Here is a 15,254-nt window from a genome sequence, read left to right as displayed (position 1 = left end):
TTATGAAGGATTAATTCTGCAAAGTTGCACTGAAGTTTGATAATGGATATCAGCTACAGCGATGCTATGTGCAGTGCAGTGAGGCACAGGTCTCTTTTCAATCTGTGTGATTCATTTGACATCAGGAGGAAAAGCTTGCTAATTTATGTGTGTGTCTAGGATTAAAGGTAATGAACATTTTTCTCATGCAGACCATTGCTTTCCAGACGTATCCTTAGTTAAGCTGAAATCAATTTATTGTTAACTACTTAGCGATCAGTGTTAGAACTAACAGTATGTACACACATTATAGAAAGAGATTGACCTCTTGTCACTGTAAAAAGCATCAGTAGGTTAGAACAAGGACGTGACTATTTTCATTCATTCATTTGATTCATTTCATTTATTTGATATATTATTGTTGCTTTTGGATGAGCCCTAGCCACAATTTGGATAGAAATTCCAAACTGGTTCTTAATATAAACCAAACAGTAGATTAGTGAAAATGATTTCTGTGTATTGGATTTTCTAAAGTTAAAACAATTCCTTCTGCCTCCTCCCCACCCAAAATGCTGCCACATAACTTAAGATAATTCCAACTGTGGACCATGAGCCAGGTCATAACCAACTTAACAGATACCATTTCTGAAAATAGCCCAACAAAATAGATGGCACGTGCATAGGTGGCTTATGTCTGTTGTCCTAGCCACGTGGGAGGCTGAGATCTGTAGGATCCCAATTGTGATTCAAGGCCAGCCCAGGCAAATTTTGTCAGACTCCATCTCCAAAATAACCAGATCAAAATGGACTGGAGGGATGCCTCAAGTGGTAAAGGGCCTGCTTTGCAAGTGGGAAGCCCTCAGTTCAAACCCAAGTCCCACCAAAAAGAAAAAAAAAAGATGGATGGCATGCATCTTTTTCACTTATTAGTAAATGCACTTTTCATTTATTACCCTATATTCAATAAACCAATGGCCACTAAGCGCACTGCATTCACAAACAAATCAGGTTTAACAGAAACAAATCTGACCAGCCAGTGGTAGGGCATCCCCAGAAGATCTAATCCAGCTCTGGTTCATCCCTGAAGACTTGGCCAAAGCCCTTGAGTTACAACTGCTAAATTTCACTGACTGATGAAATAAGATTCTAAGGTCTCCTGTACCCATCCAAGAGAATGATTTGATATGAAAGAAAGACCATTCCCAAGGGATGCAAGGGCTACAATTGCTTCAAGTGAGTGCTAGAAGTGGAAAACAACCCTGACTCCAGGCTTCAATCTACATTCAAGGAGTTCAACTGCACCAGAGCCTGAGCTGTAGTCAGGCTGCTGCTGGCCACTGCTTCAAAACCATGCACAGTGATTGTAGTTCACAGTGCTAAAAATGGGGTACTAATTTCTCTCAAAGTATAAGGAGATCATTTACTGCATTTTAGACTGAAAGAGACCTACCTGTGGCTAACTCTTGCATGATTTATGGGGAGGTGGCCTGAAGCGAATGCTGAATTTTTAGGTTTGAAAAAGGGCATTTTGTGTGGTATTTATACACAATGGAATTTTACTCAGCCATGAAGAAAAATGAAATCTTATCATTCGCAAGTAGATGGATAGAACTGGAGAACATCATTCTGAGCGAGGTTAGCCAGGCTCAGAAGACCAAAAATCATAAGTTCTTCCTCATATTCGGTCTTTAGATCTAGGGCAAATAAAGCAATGTGATCGGACTTTGGTCACATGATAAGGTGAGAGCACACGGGAGCTATGGGGATAGGTAAGAAACCCAAAAAACATTATAGTATTTGAGGTCCTCACTGCAGAGGAACTAATACAGAAACTTTAAAGTGACAGAAGTCAATATGAGAAGGGGATCAGGAACTAGAGAAAAGGTCAGTTGGAGATAAATCAATTTAGAAAGTAACACGTTTGTACATGGAAGCAATGCTAGGAATCTCCCTGTATAGCTATCCTTATCTCAACTAGCAAAAAAGCTTTGTCTTTCTTATTATTGTTTATACTCTCTCTTCAACAAAATTAGAGATAAGGGCAGAACAGTTTCTGCCTGGAAGCGAGGGGGGGCAAAGGGAGAGGGAGGAGGCAGGAGGGAGAAATGGCCCAAACAATGTATGCACATATGAATAAATGAGAAAAAAAATAAATAAGGGCATTTTGTTTTGAAAATATTATATCTATGTGATATGTTTCTTATTAGAAATCTGTGTGTGCTATCGTAAAGTATACAAAGCATGTCACAGAACAGTATCTGTAGTATGATCACTTTCAAGCAAAATTTTTAACAGGATACATATTTCTGCAAGTGAAATCATAAAGCTTTATGGAAGGAACTGGAAAGAAGGTTAGTGATTATTAGAAAATGACTGGGGAAACAAGAGGGAGGCTTTACTATTATTCTCTCTCTTTTTTTTTTAATCTTTACATAGTAGCTGAAGTCTTACTTCTCTCTATTGGGTTATCGGGCATTAAGATGAAGAATTGTATTTTCTTTTTATATTTTAAATTTTCTATATTTACAAAATCCTTTACAAATGTTTTGTGTATATATATATCTATCTATATATATATAGATAGATATATATAATTCAAGATAATTATTTTACAAAGAGAAAGAGTTTCCCAGTTCATGACTGGCTGACCCACTGCAGGGGGTGAGGTATCACATCATGACATAAGCAAGTGACAGAGCAAAACTGCTCACCACATGGCCAAGACTCAAAAGGATAGAGACAGCAGGAACCAGGTCCCACAATCCCCTTCAAGGGCATGTTGCCTCATGACTTCAAGACCTTGTACTAGGCCTCACTTCCTAAAGTTTTCACCATCATCAAACTGGGGACCAAAACTTTAACACATAGGCTTTGGGGGACTATTTTAGTATTTTAATATAAAATAATCTCCTATATCGCCAGTATTCAGGAGGCTGAGGCAAGAGGATCATGAGCTCAAGGGCAGCTGGGCTACAGAGTGACACTCTATCTCCAAAAAAGAAAAAACAGTGTTGCAAAATCTCAATAAATGTAAGGATAGGGTATGTATATACATGATAATTACATCTGTAGTGTCATCAGCTATACCACAATAGAGTAGCATTCTAGAGCAGTGCAGGTGTTTTAAAAAAAATGTTTCTGGATATCTATCTTATTTATCAAATACTAAAAGACTTTATGAAAAATTATTAAAACATAGAAAGAAATGTCTTACCTATAATCATATTACCTGGAGATAATCATCATTAATTAACATTTAACAGATTTCCCAGTATTTTTGTTTATATGGAAAAATAAACAGAAATATATCATGTAGACCCTACTGTACAAATGACCTGAATTTTAAACTAACATAGTATCATTAGTGTTTTTCCAGGACACTAAAGTTATTTACAGCTATCATTTTCAATGATATTCCCTTTATATATATGCCATAATTTATTTATTCCTCCAGGATGAAGAGCTGAAGTAGTTTCTAACCTTTCTCAACAACGAATAATATCAAAATGAATACTTGTGCAAGTAAGTCATTAGCTCACGTACAATTATTAGTTTCCTACTAGATTAAAAACATGCAGAAATAAAAACACTATGTATGTCCCATACTGTTAGCAAAGCTGTATGGATTTTTTTTTCACAGATTTCTTAAAATGTATATTAGGGGTAACTGTTATTAACAATTTGGCAAGAAATGCATAAATGTTTTTGATAAATTAAAAATTTTCAAACATATAAAACAGTAAAAGATTTTTATGATCTCCCATGCACCCATCACCCAGCTGAAGTGGTTTTCAATTCATAGCTATTCTTTTTTTTTCTCCTTTTAACATAGTGGGATTTGAACTCAAGGCTTTATGCTTGCTAGGCAGGTGCTCTACCTCTTGAGCCACTCTGCCAGTCCTCATAGCTATCCTTATTTCATTCCTGCTTAAGTCTTCATTCTTACTTATCTTTTTTCAATTTGATACACTGGAAATTATACCTGATTTTTCTTGCTATCACATCCTTAAAAACATATTTCCAAAGTTATAAACCTAAGAATATCTAAGTGGCTCACATTTTAGATTATTCATAAGCAAATATGAATATTTTGCAAAATCAAAATTTTAATGATTTAATTAAAATCATCCTTTATGGAAAATTTTGCCAAAACTTTAATGTTTTATTAAAAGAATGATTCAAAAATACTAATACTTCATCTCTAAAGGTAACTACAAACAACAAAATACAGTGTTAAAAAAAAATAGACAGGTCCCATATCATTAACTCTTATGCCATAGTGGTTAAAAACTTCCATTGTCTGGATTGCATTTTGTTTTGGAGGAGTTCCTTTAGTTATTTCTGCTCATTCTGAATAGCAAGTTAGAGCACCTATTATTAAGAAGAGTGTGCTAGAAATAATTAAGTGCATAGACAGGACTTGTGTCCCTCTTTCTCGGGCAATGACCACCAAGACAGAACACTGTTACCTGTAGTAACCGGGCATGACAATATGGACCCCAGCACTCGGCTGGCAGATAGCCGTGGCGTCCTTATCATCCATTTTGCGCACAGAGTCTGTGAAAGGTCCCGTCGCATTGATAACACATTTGGCTCTCACATCAAATTCCTGCCCTGAGAAAGAAAGCAGCATCAATCACACAGCCCATTTGTTTCTCTGTTCACTGATGCTGTGGATTATTAATGCATCTATTAACTTAACCTATGGAGAAGTATATTGCATACCACACTAAGTGACATGAGCAGCCAGAGTTATTGAAGAGCCAAACAAAAGGCTCACTCCTGAGTAAATTTACCAAAAACGAGTCCAAATTAAAGGGGACAAAAGCATGCCACTTTCTTCTCTGTGGCTCTCAGTCTATTTATAAAGTGCCCACGATTAAGGTGCCCAACATAAAGAAAGTGGAATGAGTAAATACGCCGTTTTCTCCTTAAAACACAAATGCGTAAACAGCGTTGCAGTGAGAAACATGTATCTCCTAGTGCTGGTTTTATTTATGAAACCGTGTAATTTTGCAACTGCCTACATGGCCAAGGACCAGGGCCAGAATGAAAACCTCACCAAGGTTAAAAGTGATTGACTTTAATGACATGTAAATGACTGCCATGTCACCTAAGTCATACTTTGAAATCTGGCACATTTATTTAATTTTATTAATAATATGTTTTTGCACAGAAAATGGAATGCATTCATAGCTATGGGGAGTTTTGTAGGCATTTATTATTAGCCTTATCATTATTATTATTCAACACAAAGGGGAAAATTTGCCAAGTCCCACAAGTGAATATTTTCATGTTAAACCAGTCATTGTTGACAATAAAGAATATAATTAATATGACTCTGAAGTCTGGCTTAAATGAAAGAAAAGTGACAGAAAAATTATAATTCAGTCGTTATATAAGCAGGGCAAAATGCTCAGAAAGACCTCCCCCCAGACACTTGGCATACCTGTAAGGACATCCTTGCACCGTGCACCACTCACACACTCTTTCCCTGTTTGGGGGTCTGTCTTCTTGAGCAAGCTCACTACCTCCATGTAATTGGCTGTGGCAGCCCCATACCTGGCAGCAGTGAGGGCAATGGCAAGGTTCATCCGTGCATCATTGTGTTGTCCTGCAGCAGGGAGAAGCATCAGGGGATGGACAGGAGTCACCTCGAGCCACAGACTGGTGGTACAGAAGTGTGTCACAACAGATATGTCACATCTGTCCCTGTCACCCAGAATATCCATGATGGCTAGATAGCTCTATAAGGCATGATTTGAAAATACATGGTCATTCTCAGCCAAGCATCATTTACCTGCCACTTCAGCAAGAGCACTTTGTGTACCAGGAAAATGGCAATACATATATAAAGTCTTTCAGATAACAGGGCTGACATAATTATCTGAAAGTTAAGGAAGAAGTAATTATTCTTTCCATTTGGGAACATATGTATGTCAGACTTTTCCTAATACAGAAAACCATAAGCCTGAAAGTGAAGCAATTCAAAACTTCAGAATATTTGACACCCCAACTGGTGTTGATGAACAAATTTTTATGGTTATGTGCTCTATCTAATATTCAAAATCAAGAGCTTAATCTTCCATGGAGAATCTCTCAGTATTCCATAAAAGGACTTTTCTTGGTTTGAATTTTGATCAGGGCTCCTTAAAATGTAACATTTTTTTAATTGCACATAAAAGGTAAGAAATTAAGCAGGGCAAAATTTAATTACAGAACAATTCCTACCTGCATTGTTAAAGATTTATTGCTGAAAAAATCCTAGTTAAAGAAAACTAAGGGGGAGGAGAAAGGGGGAAGATGATTAATCACTTTAAAATACTGGCATCACTGGAGACTTTTTCTATTTATTATTGCCAGTGGAGTTAACGCTGACCAGGAAGAATTACTCTACATTGCAGGGGCCAGGTTCTCTGTGCCCTGAATAATTAATTATCCAGGGCTAGATGTATTGAAGCAGAGTTCAAATTCCCACACGTTGCAATCAGTTCTATCAAGATAATACTGATAAAGGGATGAATTTGTAATGGATATTGTTGTTGATTTATGTTGCCAGCATACCAAACATTTGGTATAAATGGTTTATGTAAAGTTTCTTCCTTGTGATTCAGTCTGTGCAGGGCTAGAAGCACTACACAAGTCATCTGTTCCAGCTAAAAGGGCAAAGTTATAGAGAGAGAATCAATGACTGGAGATCTGTCACCCCTCCCTACAAACATCTTATTCTAAAACACTGAGCTAATACCATCAGCCAAGAACACATCCCCCCCCAAAAATTATGTGCACTATCAAGTGGAGAATATATAATTAAACCTCAACATGCACACTTTTTATTATTTTGGGATTATTTCAGTCAAAAATTTATCATTTATTGCCCCCAAATATATTATCCTGGATTTATAATATCCAAAAAATTAATAAATTGAAAGTAGCAGAAGAAAGAAAACCACAATGACAGCACAGCAGTTGAGCTATAGGTTGGAAGGAAGGGCAACAATTTATCTATCCATTTCAACTCAGCATGACCCTTAAAGCTTAAAATAGTTTGTATTACTAAAAGTCAAGTTTAAGAAACCAACTTTTATGAATGTAGGGCTTCTTATTTAAAATCAGAATATGTAACACAAAGTTAAATGCACGCAGCCCAGAGAGACTAAATGAAAATCCCACTATAGGTTTTCTTTTTAGGCTGAGGACACTACACAGTATTCATCCTACCCAATCTTTCTGGTGGATGTAACTGTCTAAAGATGAAGCACCCTCACCAGCAGATGTAAGCATTTGGTAGCACAATAAGTCCAAGTCATGTTTATTCCTACCATGAGCATAAACACATCTTTTGGGTGTGTTGATTAAAAAAATACAGGACAAGTCTCTAGAAAGTCATGTGTGAATGAACAGATTTAAATCCTTGTTCCAAGGAAGCAAGCATAAATTCCACTGATTAAGTGACAGATTCCTTTGTACAGTGACCTATCTATTATGCAATCATCTGACTGTAAGCTGGTTTTGATAACATAGAGGTTTCTTCTCATATATTAACAAATATGAAATCTCATTACAGCATCAGTGTATTACATATGTACAGCTTACATTGGAGTATCAGTGCAGTTCATCAATTTCTGTTGCTTCCATGCTAAGGACTGTCTCCCTAATTAGCTTCTAAATCCCAATACAATTTAAGGTAAAGAAGATCAGTCACAGTTAAAGACGTGAGGTGGAAACACATGCCTTTGGTCCTTGTTCTTCCACATCCGTCCCTTGTATACAGCAGTACCTGCCTGGCTTGAATAAGAAATGTCACTTATTGACAAGTCCCTTCAGGTATGATCCTCCTCCATCACAATTCTTCTAGCCCCATTGTTCTTACTATCTAGGATTGCCAAATTATTTGCATCTCTTTGAATGTGCAAGCTATTTCACAAATGCTTGTCTTTGGCTCACTTATTCTTCTGGCTGGGTACCACTCTGGAAGCTCTAGAAAATCACTCTTCATCTCTAATGAGCTGGTTCAAGTATCTCCTCATGAAGTCTCCCCCAAGGTAAAAGTGTTCACTCCTTCTCCTAGGTCAGCATTCTGTCTTCCACATATCTTTTCATAGTCTTTCTGATACTATTTTCATCTACTTACAAAAATAATAAGCCTTTGTTATAAGTAGAGCACTGTGAAAAATGTAGGGAATATAATGATGAGAAAGATAGAGGGCAGTGTCTACCCTGCTGGAATTCTCCTCCCACCATAATTACTGTGTGATTCCCATGTTGCAGGAAGCCTGTTACTCATATTCGTTCTTTCTTTTCTTCTTTTCTTTTCTTTCTTTCCTTCTTCCTCCTCCTCCTCTTCCCTGCCCCCCCCCCTTCTTTCTCTGCCTTTCTCTCTCAAGTACCAGGCACAGAATAGGTATTCTGTAAGTATTGAATTTAACTAACTTATATTCTGTATTTTAAATAAACACATATTCAAAGCCTTATCTCTAACTTCAGAATGTCGCATCTCTTGCTAAAGAAATTTCAGCTACCAGTAAGTTGAGAGGAGAAGAGAGATCCCAGAATAGTATAAGATCTGAATGTAACCCCAAAACTGCCCTTGTATTTATGTGGCATAAGTGGGAAGAGGAGGTGAAATGGTTATGAATGATTCTCTCAGATCTTATGTCACCATTGCCCTTTTGCTCCGCAGGAAAATGCAAACATAGCTAAAAACCGAGGACCAAGTAATTAACTTCCCCCTGGAGGTCACACCTCCACCCAGCAATCCTCTTCTGTCCAGACATTAGCCTCTGTTGATATGCCTACTTGGATTCAGGGCAAACCTCCTCCTGTATCCACTTTAAATTTGCCCTCACCCTGAGAGATGCCTGCAGTGTATGCTTCCTGGGGTGTATTCTTAACTAAATCTCCCCAACCCCCTTTCTTGACATTTTGAAAGGTATCTCCATGCCTCCTGTAATTTTATTTCTGGAGAGAAAAGTTTCTGACAACACTACATATCACTGGAATGTGATACAATCATCTCAAATCCCCACCCAATTGATCTGCTCATGAAGTTTAGATTTTCAAATCTGCTTCCTTAGAGCTAGGCAACATTATACTGTGTTTCGCTGATCAGCGAGTAGCTTTACCTTGGCACTTACACAAGGACCCAGACGGCGACTGGGAAAATCTGTTTCCTGCTCTGTTCTCGTTTGCACTTGAAATCTTACATATGTGCGCATACTGAGCTTACAACTCAGAGGAGAGGAAGCAAATAAGAGGTGGAACTATAACTGTTTTCTCTTGTTTAGAACAACAAAATATGAAATCTACCCACCCACCCGAAAGAATAAAGGTTGCTGGTGGCAGAGATTCTGTCCTAACTCCCAACAGCCTTACACATAGAAGAGTAAGAGGAACTTTAAGCCAAAAAAGCATGACCACACATATTGTAGGGTGTAACCATCTAAAAGATAAGCCTTATCTATAAATATTTTGGAGACAAAGCAATATTGCTCTCCTTGAATCAAAGTTTGGCAAGTTAATGTACAAAATTGCTGGGAAAAAAAGAAATAATCATTGAATGTGTAAAGGGTATGAACAATGAATAAATATGAAAAATGAAAAAGACAGGTAATAAATTTTCCTGGTCCTTCAGGTCTAAAATTGTGTGATATTGTGAAATTCTACATACAATTTTCCTTTTAATAGCAATGTACTTTTAAGTGATCCTTCACTATACACAGACCTCTATATGTACAACCTACCTATCTTATACTTACCTAGCAGTATACAAAGTCTAACTACTTAAAAAAAAAGGTTTTCATTAAAATAACACCTGTGCATAGTTTCATTACCAACACAAACTGCAACTTTGCAATGTTGAGAATATTTCCTCTGTTCCCCTGTGCCCAGATGTGGGTCTCATGCCACCACTCTAACTACTTCTACCAAGGGGAGAAAGGATGTGTTCAAGAAAGAACACCTTCCTACAGCTTTTATCCATTTCTAACAAACTCCACAAAACACACTTCATTGTCTTAGTCTGCATGTCACAGTGACCTCTCTGGCAGCTTCCCTTTTGCAGTCTGGCACAGGTAATTTGAAGGCTAATCTATGAAATCCAAGCTAATGTAATATAACCATTATATATTTAAATTTTCTCTTTCTGATGAGAAGAGTGCAGGAAGAAGCAGAACAAAATAGGTGTGTGCATACACATGTACATCAGAGGATTATTAAATTCTGCTTTAAGTACAAGTCATATGTAAACTTGAAAAGAAAAGCTAGCAATAAAAGTTTTCAAGGTGAATTATGACAACATACCATTTCCAAAAGTAAATCATTTATAAAAGTATTTATTTTGCTAGAATGGTGGAGGTCAGGGAGCACATGGGGCACTGCTGAGAGAACAGACCTTACAAAGCACTGGGCAGAGTGGTTCTGGGTTTGAAACACCTGCGTTGTAACTTCTGAGTGTGTCACTAATGTGGCTAGAGCCTGTGAATGAAGAGCTCCCCTCCTCTGGACATCTGTGTCCTACATGAAAAGAGGAGCTGGTTACCTTTGAAATCAGACAGTGCACATAATGCCAGTCTTCAAGAGTTACCTATCCCTTTGCAGATTTCACTTAACTTTTTTCCCATTTCTAGTTTCTCTGACTTTGTCTTAGTGTATCTAAGAAACCGGACATGAATTCATAATGGCCAAAAGACAGGTGATTCATGAAGGAAATCAGAAAAGTAGAAAAATCAGAAATCATTCTCTTCCTTTGGATCTAAAATTATGATTAAATTTTTATTTGTCTAATTTTATGTGCTATGTAGTATATTGCAAGTATTCCTCCAGTTCTCCCCTTCCTGTAGCCATACCCTTTTGTCACAAGTCATCACAGTCTCCCTTAGATTCTGAATTCCACCTTGAGAAATGTTTGGTCAGTGGAATACTAGTAAATGTGATAAAAACAGAGCCTTAATGGAGCACCTATGTGTTTCTGCTGTGCTCTTGCCAGGATAGCTGGTGCCAAAGAGAGGATGAAGACATGCATTTTCCCCAGTTAATCCCAGCCAAGGCCATCCTCTAACAGCTCAGTCAATCAACATCTCCACACAGAACAAGTTCAGCAGACCAAAGAATCACCTCACTAACCCCACACAAGATCAGAGAACCACTGGATGAGCACTCTAATTTATGAGTACTATGGCCACAATCACAGCAAGTTCTAGCAGAAAGAACACCGATAAACTTAAATCATTGTTAATTTGTAATTACATCCAAAGCTTATGTAAAATAAGAATTCTAGAAATGTGACTAGGGTGTTAATACAACCCCAGTGAATTAAGTAGTACCTACAAAAGCTTTTGTCTTTAATTTATATCTGAAAGTGTTCACCTATGTTTCATATATATAAAATCAGTTTTAAAAATTTTCCTGGGTTGATGTATGTTTTTGCAGAAAATATCTTCTCATATAGACTGGAGAAACTTAAAATTAAAGCATAACAGTCCAAGTTTATGAATTGGAGTAATTTGCTGTCACCTATCCGTACTACAGTTCTCAAAAAGGGACACTTGTTAGCACTGAGCATGTAATCATTTTTATTATTAAATACAAAGGTACAATTAAATGCAGGCACAGAATGTGACCTGCATCATAATTTTGCCCAGCCTTTCTCTTCACAATATCCTTTTCATTATTGCAGGCCTTTTGTTCCTTCATGTTTCTTTTGTCTCACCCTAAGTTCTCGAATAAGCTATTTACAATCTGAATAATTAGCAATCAGGGTGGATCTGTGGTCTTTGGCCCCATGTAAACGAAACATTGTCAAATGCCTTAACATGACATACTTAAGTACATAAAGTTTCTATACCCTCAGGACTTTCTTTTCTTGAAAAAGTTTTAAATGAATCTAATGAGGAGTGCGTTTTCTACTTCTCACACACTTAGGAATCTAACAAGAGTTGAACAAAAATGAAACCACATTTAAACTGCAAACAACAGAATGCTCTGGGTATTCATTAGCTATTTCCGTACAAAAATGTTCTATACATTAGTTTACAATGAAGACTCCCTTTGCCTGCTCTGAGACAATCAATTCTCTCTCTAGCACAAGCCAAAAGTAGTTTTTAAAATATTCTTTAGAAAGAAAAAAGGGAAAGGGAGCAATGTACAAAAATGAACTGAAAAGAAGTTGGAAAGTCAGAAATCAAAACATACTATTGTGTCTTTTACAGACCACACAATTATGTGGCCTAAAAAGCCTGGGTAAGTTTCCTTGCTTGTTTGTGAACTGCATTGAACTCACTGGTGAGTATTTTTGGAATGGCTAGCTTTGAAGGAAAAGGTCTCTCATGCTAAGGTGTAGACAGAATGGTATCTTAACCCTAAAGATGCTTGAGATTCATTCTTTTGCAAATATTAATGAGCACCTACCTTGTGCCAGGCACAGAGTTAGTATCATTTGAGGGGTGTAGAAACTGGAGAAGGTCTAATTGGTCCAGCTGCCCCAGGACACTGAGATACCAGAAGTTTACCATCTATCTTGAAAAAACCATGTGCTCTCAAAGGTCTTTCAGCATCCTAATACACTTCCCTTCTCTTTCCTCTGCAGCTTTCTTCCAATATCACCAACCCAATCTCCTAGACATATCTTTTTTTCTCTCTTAAGACACAGGAAGGTTTGCAAAGCTTCCTTTATAGAGAATGTGTGTTTAAGGTCAAGTCTCATTTCTGCCAGTTGCTTTACCTAAGGTTCTATTATCTCATCTATACAAGTGATATGATCTGGGATTGACACAGAATTATTGTGAGAAGCAAGTCACCTAGATGGTGCCTGCTACAGCATAATACTTCTCAATAAATTCATTAATATATTTACCTTTTATTCTATTTTTAAAAATTACTGGAAAGTCAATAGTACTTTATATTTTAATTAAAAGTTACGACTATTGCCTAAATACTTAAAAAAGAAGCAAAAAAACCCCCTAAAACCTCAAAAGTCCTGAGTATTTTCTAGAAATGGTTTTATTGCTCAAAAAAAAAAAAATGTGCACCTAATCTCCATCTCTGCACTTCCTGAATGCTGTTTGCTCTTTTTATTTCAATTTCTCTTCATAGTTTACCACTAACAAGTAAGGTATGTTTTTCTTTATGTCACAAAAGATAGGTAGGCAAGAGAGCAATTTTCAATCCAGAGGAAAAGAGGGATCCAGAATAACTGAGTGTTACAGGATATTAAAATTGCCATATCTTAATCCAAGGGACTTCATTTTCTTTTAGAAACTAGGGAACCTCCACCAGTTTTAACAAAGGAAATCAACACCAGATATAAATTTGGTAACCTGAGAAAGCCCACAAAACTGGAGTTCTTATCCCTTAAACAGACACTAACAGGGATGATTCCTGAGAGGTAATTGCCTGGTCTTCTTTCTGTATTGGTTTGGCTTGGCTTGAGCTCCTAGCTTCCAACCTGCTTCCTCATTTTAGAACCCCTGTAGAGCCATAGCCTTTCCTCCCAAGGAGGCCTAGAGAGGTAGGCCTCTCACCTGGCTCCTTAATCACATGCTTTCCTCCACCTAGAGTCAGTGACCCAAAGAACCTCCAATCTGGGGTTGGAGGCAATGTTAGCTTCACTATCCTGTTTCCAGGGCCAGAAGTGACAGAGAAGTCAGCAGCCATATCAGAGCGAGATGTGATAAGCAGCAATCAAGTCTTGAGTGCACTGGTACTGGGAAAATTTTGCCTATGGTTCTGGTTGCTACAAATCATTTATGGCCCCTTATTTTCTAAGCTGTGTCTTCTGCTTCCCAGAAGGTCTGTTGCTGCTCAGTGTCCTCAAGTAATTCCTTCTCTGTTAAAGTCACCCAGGTTTTCTGGTTTCTTTTTTTTCTTTTCCCACCTGGATCAGCCCCAACTTCTGTGCCTCAGCTTCCTCATGGCTCAGCCAGAGTGGACACTGATGATTTCTCTGATACCTCCCAACTCTACCAATGCTATAAACTGCAATTATAAAACTTCAAATAAACCAACCAAAAACTCAAGAATCTAATTACATACCAAGCCCAAAGAAGCCCTTTGATGTAGCTAAACATCCTTCATCAAAGGGCCAGTGAAGGACGGTGAATTCTTTCACACACACAGATCCATCCTTTGAGTCCGCTTTCCTCATTTGTGTGTGAGCACATGCACACAACTTTCTACAAAACGCTGGAATGTCTTGACCTGCCCCAGGGGTGATTCTGAGTGTGAGCTACATAATAAACACATGGAACCATGTGCTAAGGACCAGCTGGGGAATTCTAACTGGAGCTAGCCTTTTGAGAACCTTTATCTGTTTCCTGGTGAGTCCTGTATCATATCAGATTTCTTGCTGTAATCACAGGAAGATTCCACACCTTATCAAATTGTTATCAAATCAGACTGACCACAGCCCAGTGTCCTGATTGTCTGAAAGAACATGTACTGGAGAGTTGACATGAACAGCAGGCTCACTGTCACCCACCCAGGGAGAGGCAAGGCCTGGAGACTCAGGATGCTGTGAGGTAGGGACCCCATCTACCACTGTCAAACCTGGACACATTCTTTCCTTGGTCTATTTCTTCATCTATAAAGTATGATATCATCAATTTTTCTGCCCATCGGAAGTGACCAGATTTGAGCATATGTGAAAGCATTATAAGAATGAAACTACTCTGGTTAGTAAAGATTGCTTTTATTAAATTGACCTTTCCCCTCCTTTTATTGGAGATAGCCTCTTATTTAATGTTCATCAGATTTTTTTTTTGATGGTACTGAGGCTAATGCTAATCAATTTACCACAGCCTGACCATTCTGAGAGAAAGGATAGAACACATATTCTGAACTTTACAGCCAAAGCCATGCACTGAAACAAAAAACTGAGGTGCAAATACTGTGAGAATCAGGTTGCTAGACAGGTGCTCTACCACTTGGGCCACTCCACCAGCTTATTTAATGCTTATATCACAAATGTTCCTCATTTATCAAAATAATATCTCTCAGCAACCAAGATTCAATCTTTCTCAGAAGATTTTATTTGGGGCTTGATTCTCTAAAAGAAGAAGAAATGGAAAGTTAGAATTTAATTCTCTTTTTAAATACAACCAAAAATGTTTAGACTCATTTGACAAATACATCTTCAGCAGATATTGTTCTAGTGTGTAGTAAGAATGTCCAGTTGCCTCTGCTTCTCTCCATAGTTACTAAGCAAAAACCTGATCATAATGTGATTATCCAGTAGGTTTGCCCTACTGGATATTTTTTTTTTTTTACAGTAATGTGAG

The 15,254-nt window shown here is 37.6% G+C and overlaps 1 protein-coding gene across 5 annotated transcripts in view; it reads right to left on the bottom strand.

Moving 5' to 3' along the window:
- Gpd2 (glycerol-3-phosphate dehydrogenase 2) overlaps positions 1-15,254 on the bottom strand; it is a 137,163-nt gene that overhangs the window by 31,050 nt on the left and 90,859 nt on the right. For all 5 annotated transcript variants that reach the window (XM_074070821.1, XM_074070823.1, XM_074070822.1 and 2 more), the window contains exons 7-8: positions 5,429-5,593; positions 4,449-4,593 (exon numbers count right to left, since the gene is read on the bottom strand). In XM_074070821.1, the coding sequence (XP_073926922.1) occupies positions 4,449-4,593; positions 5,429-5,593 (310 nt within the window). The remainder of the gene's footprint in view (positions 1-4,448; positions 4,594-5,428; positions 5,594-15,254) is intronic.

The sequence above is a fragment of the Castor canadensis genome, chromosome 4, assembly GCF_047511655.1.
Source record: "Castor canadensis chromosome 4, mCasCan1.hap1v2, whole genome shotgun sequence".
Classification (NCBI taxonomy): Eukaryota; Metazoa; Chordata; class Mammalia; order Rodentia; family Castoridae; genus Castor; species Castor canadensis.
This window is presented reverse-complemented; position numbering and strand designations above follow the sequence as displayed.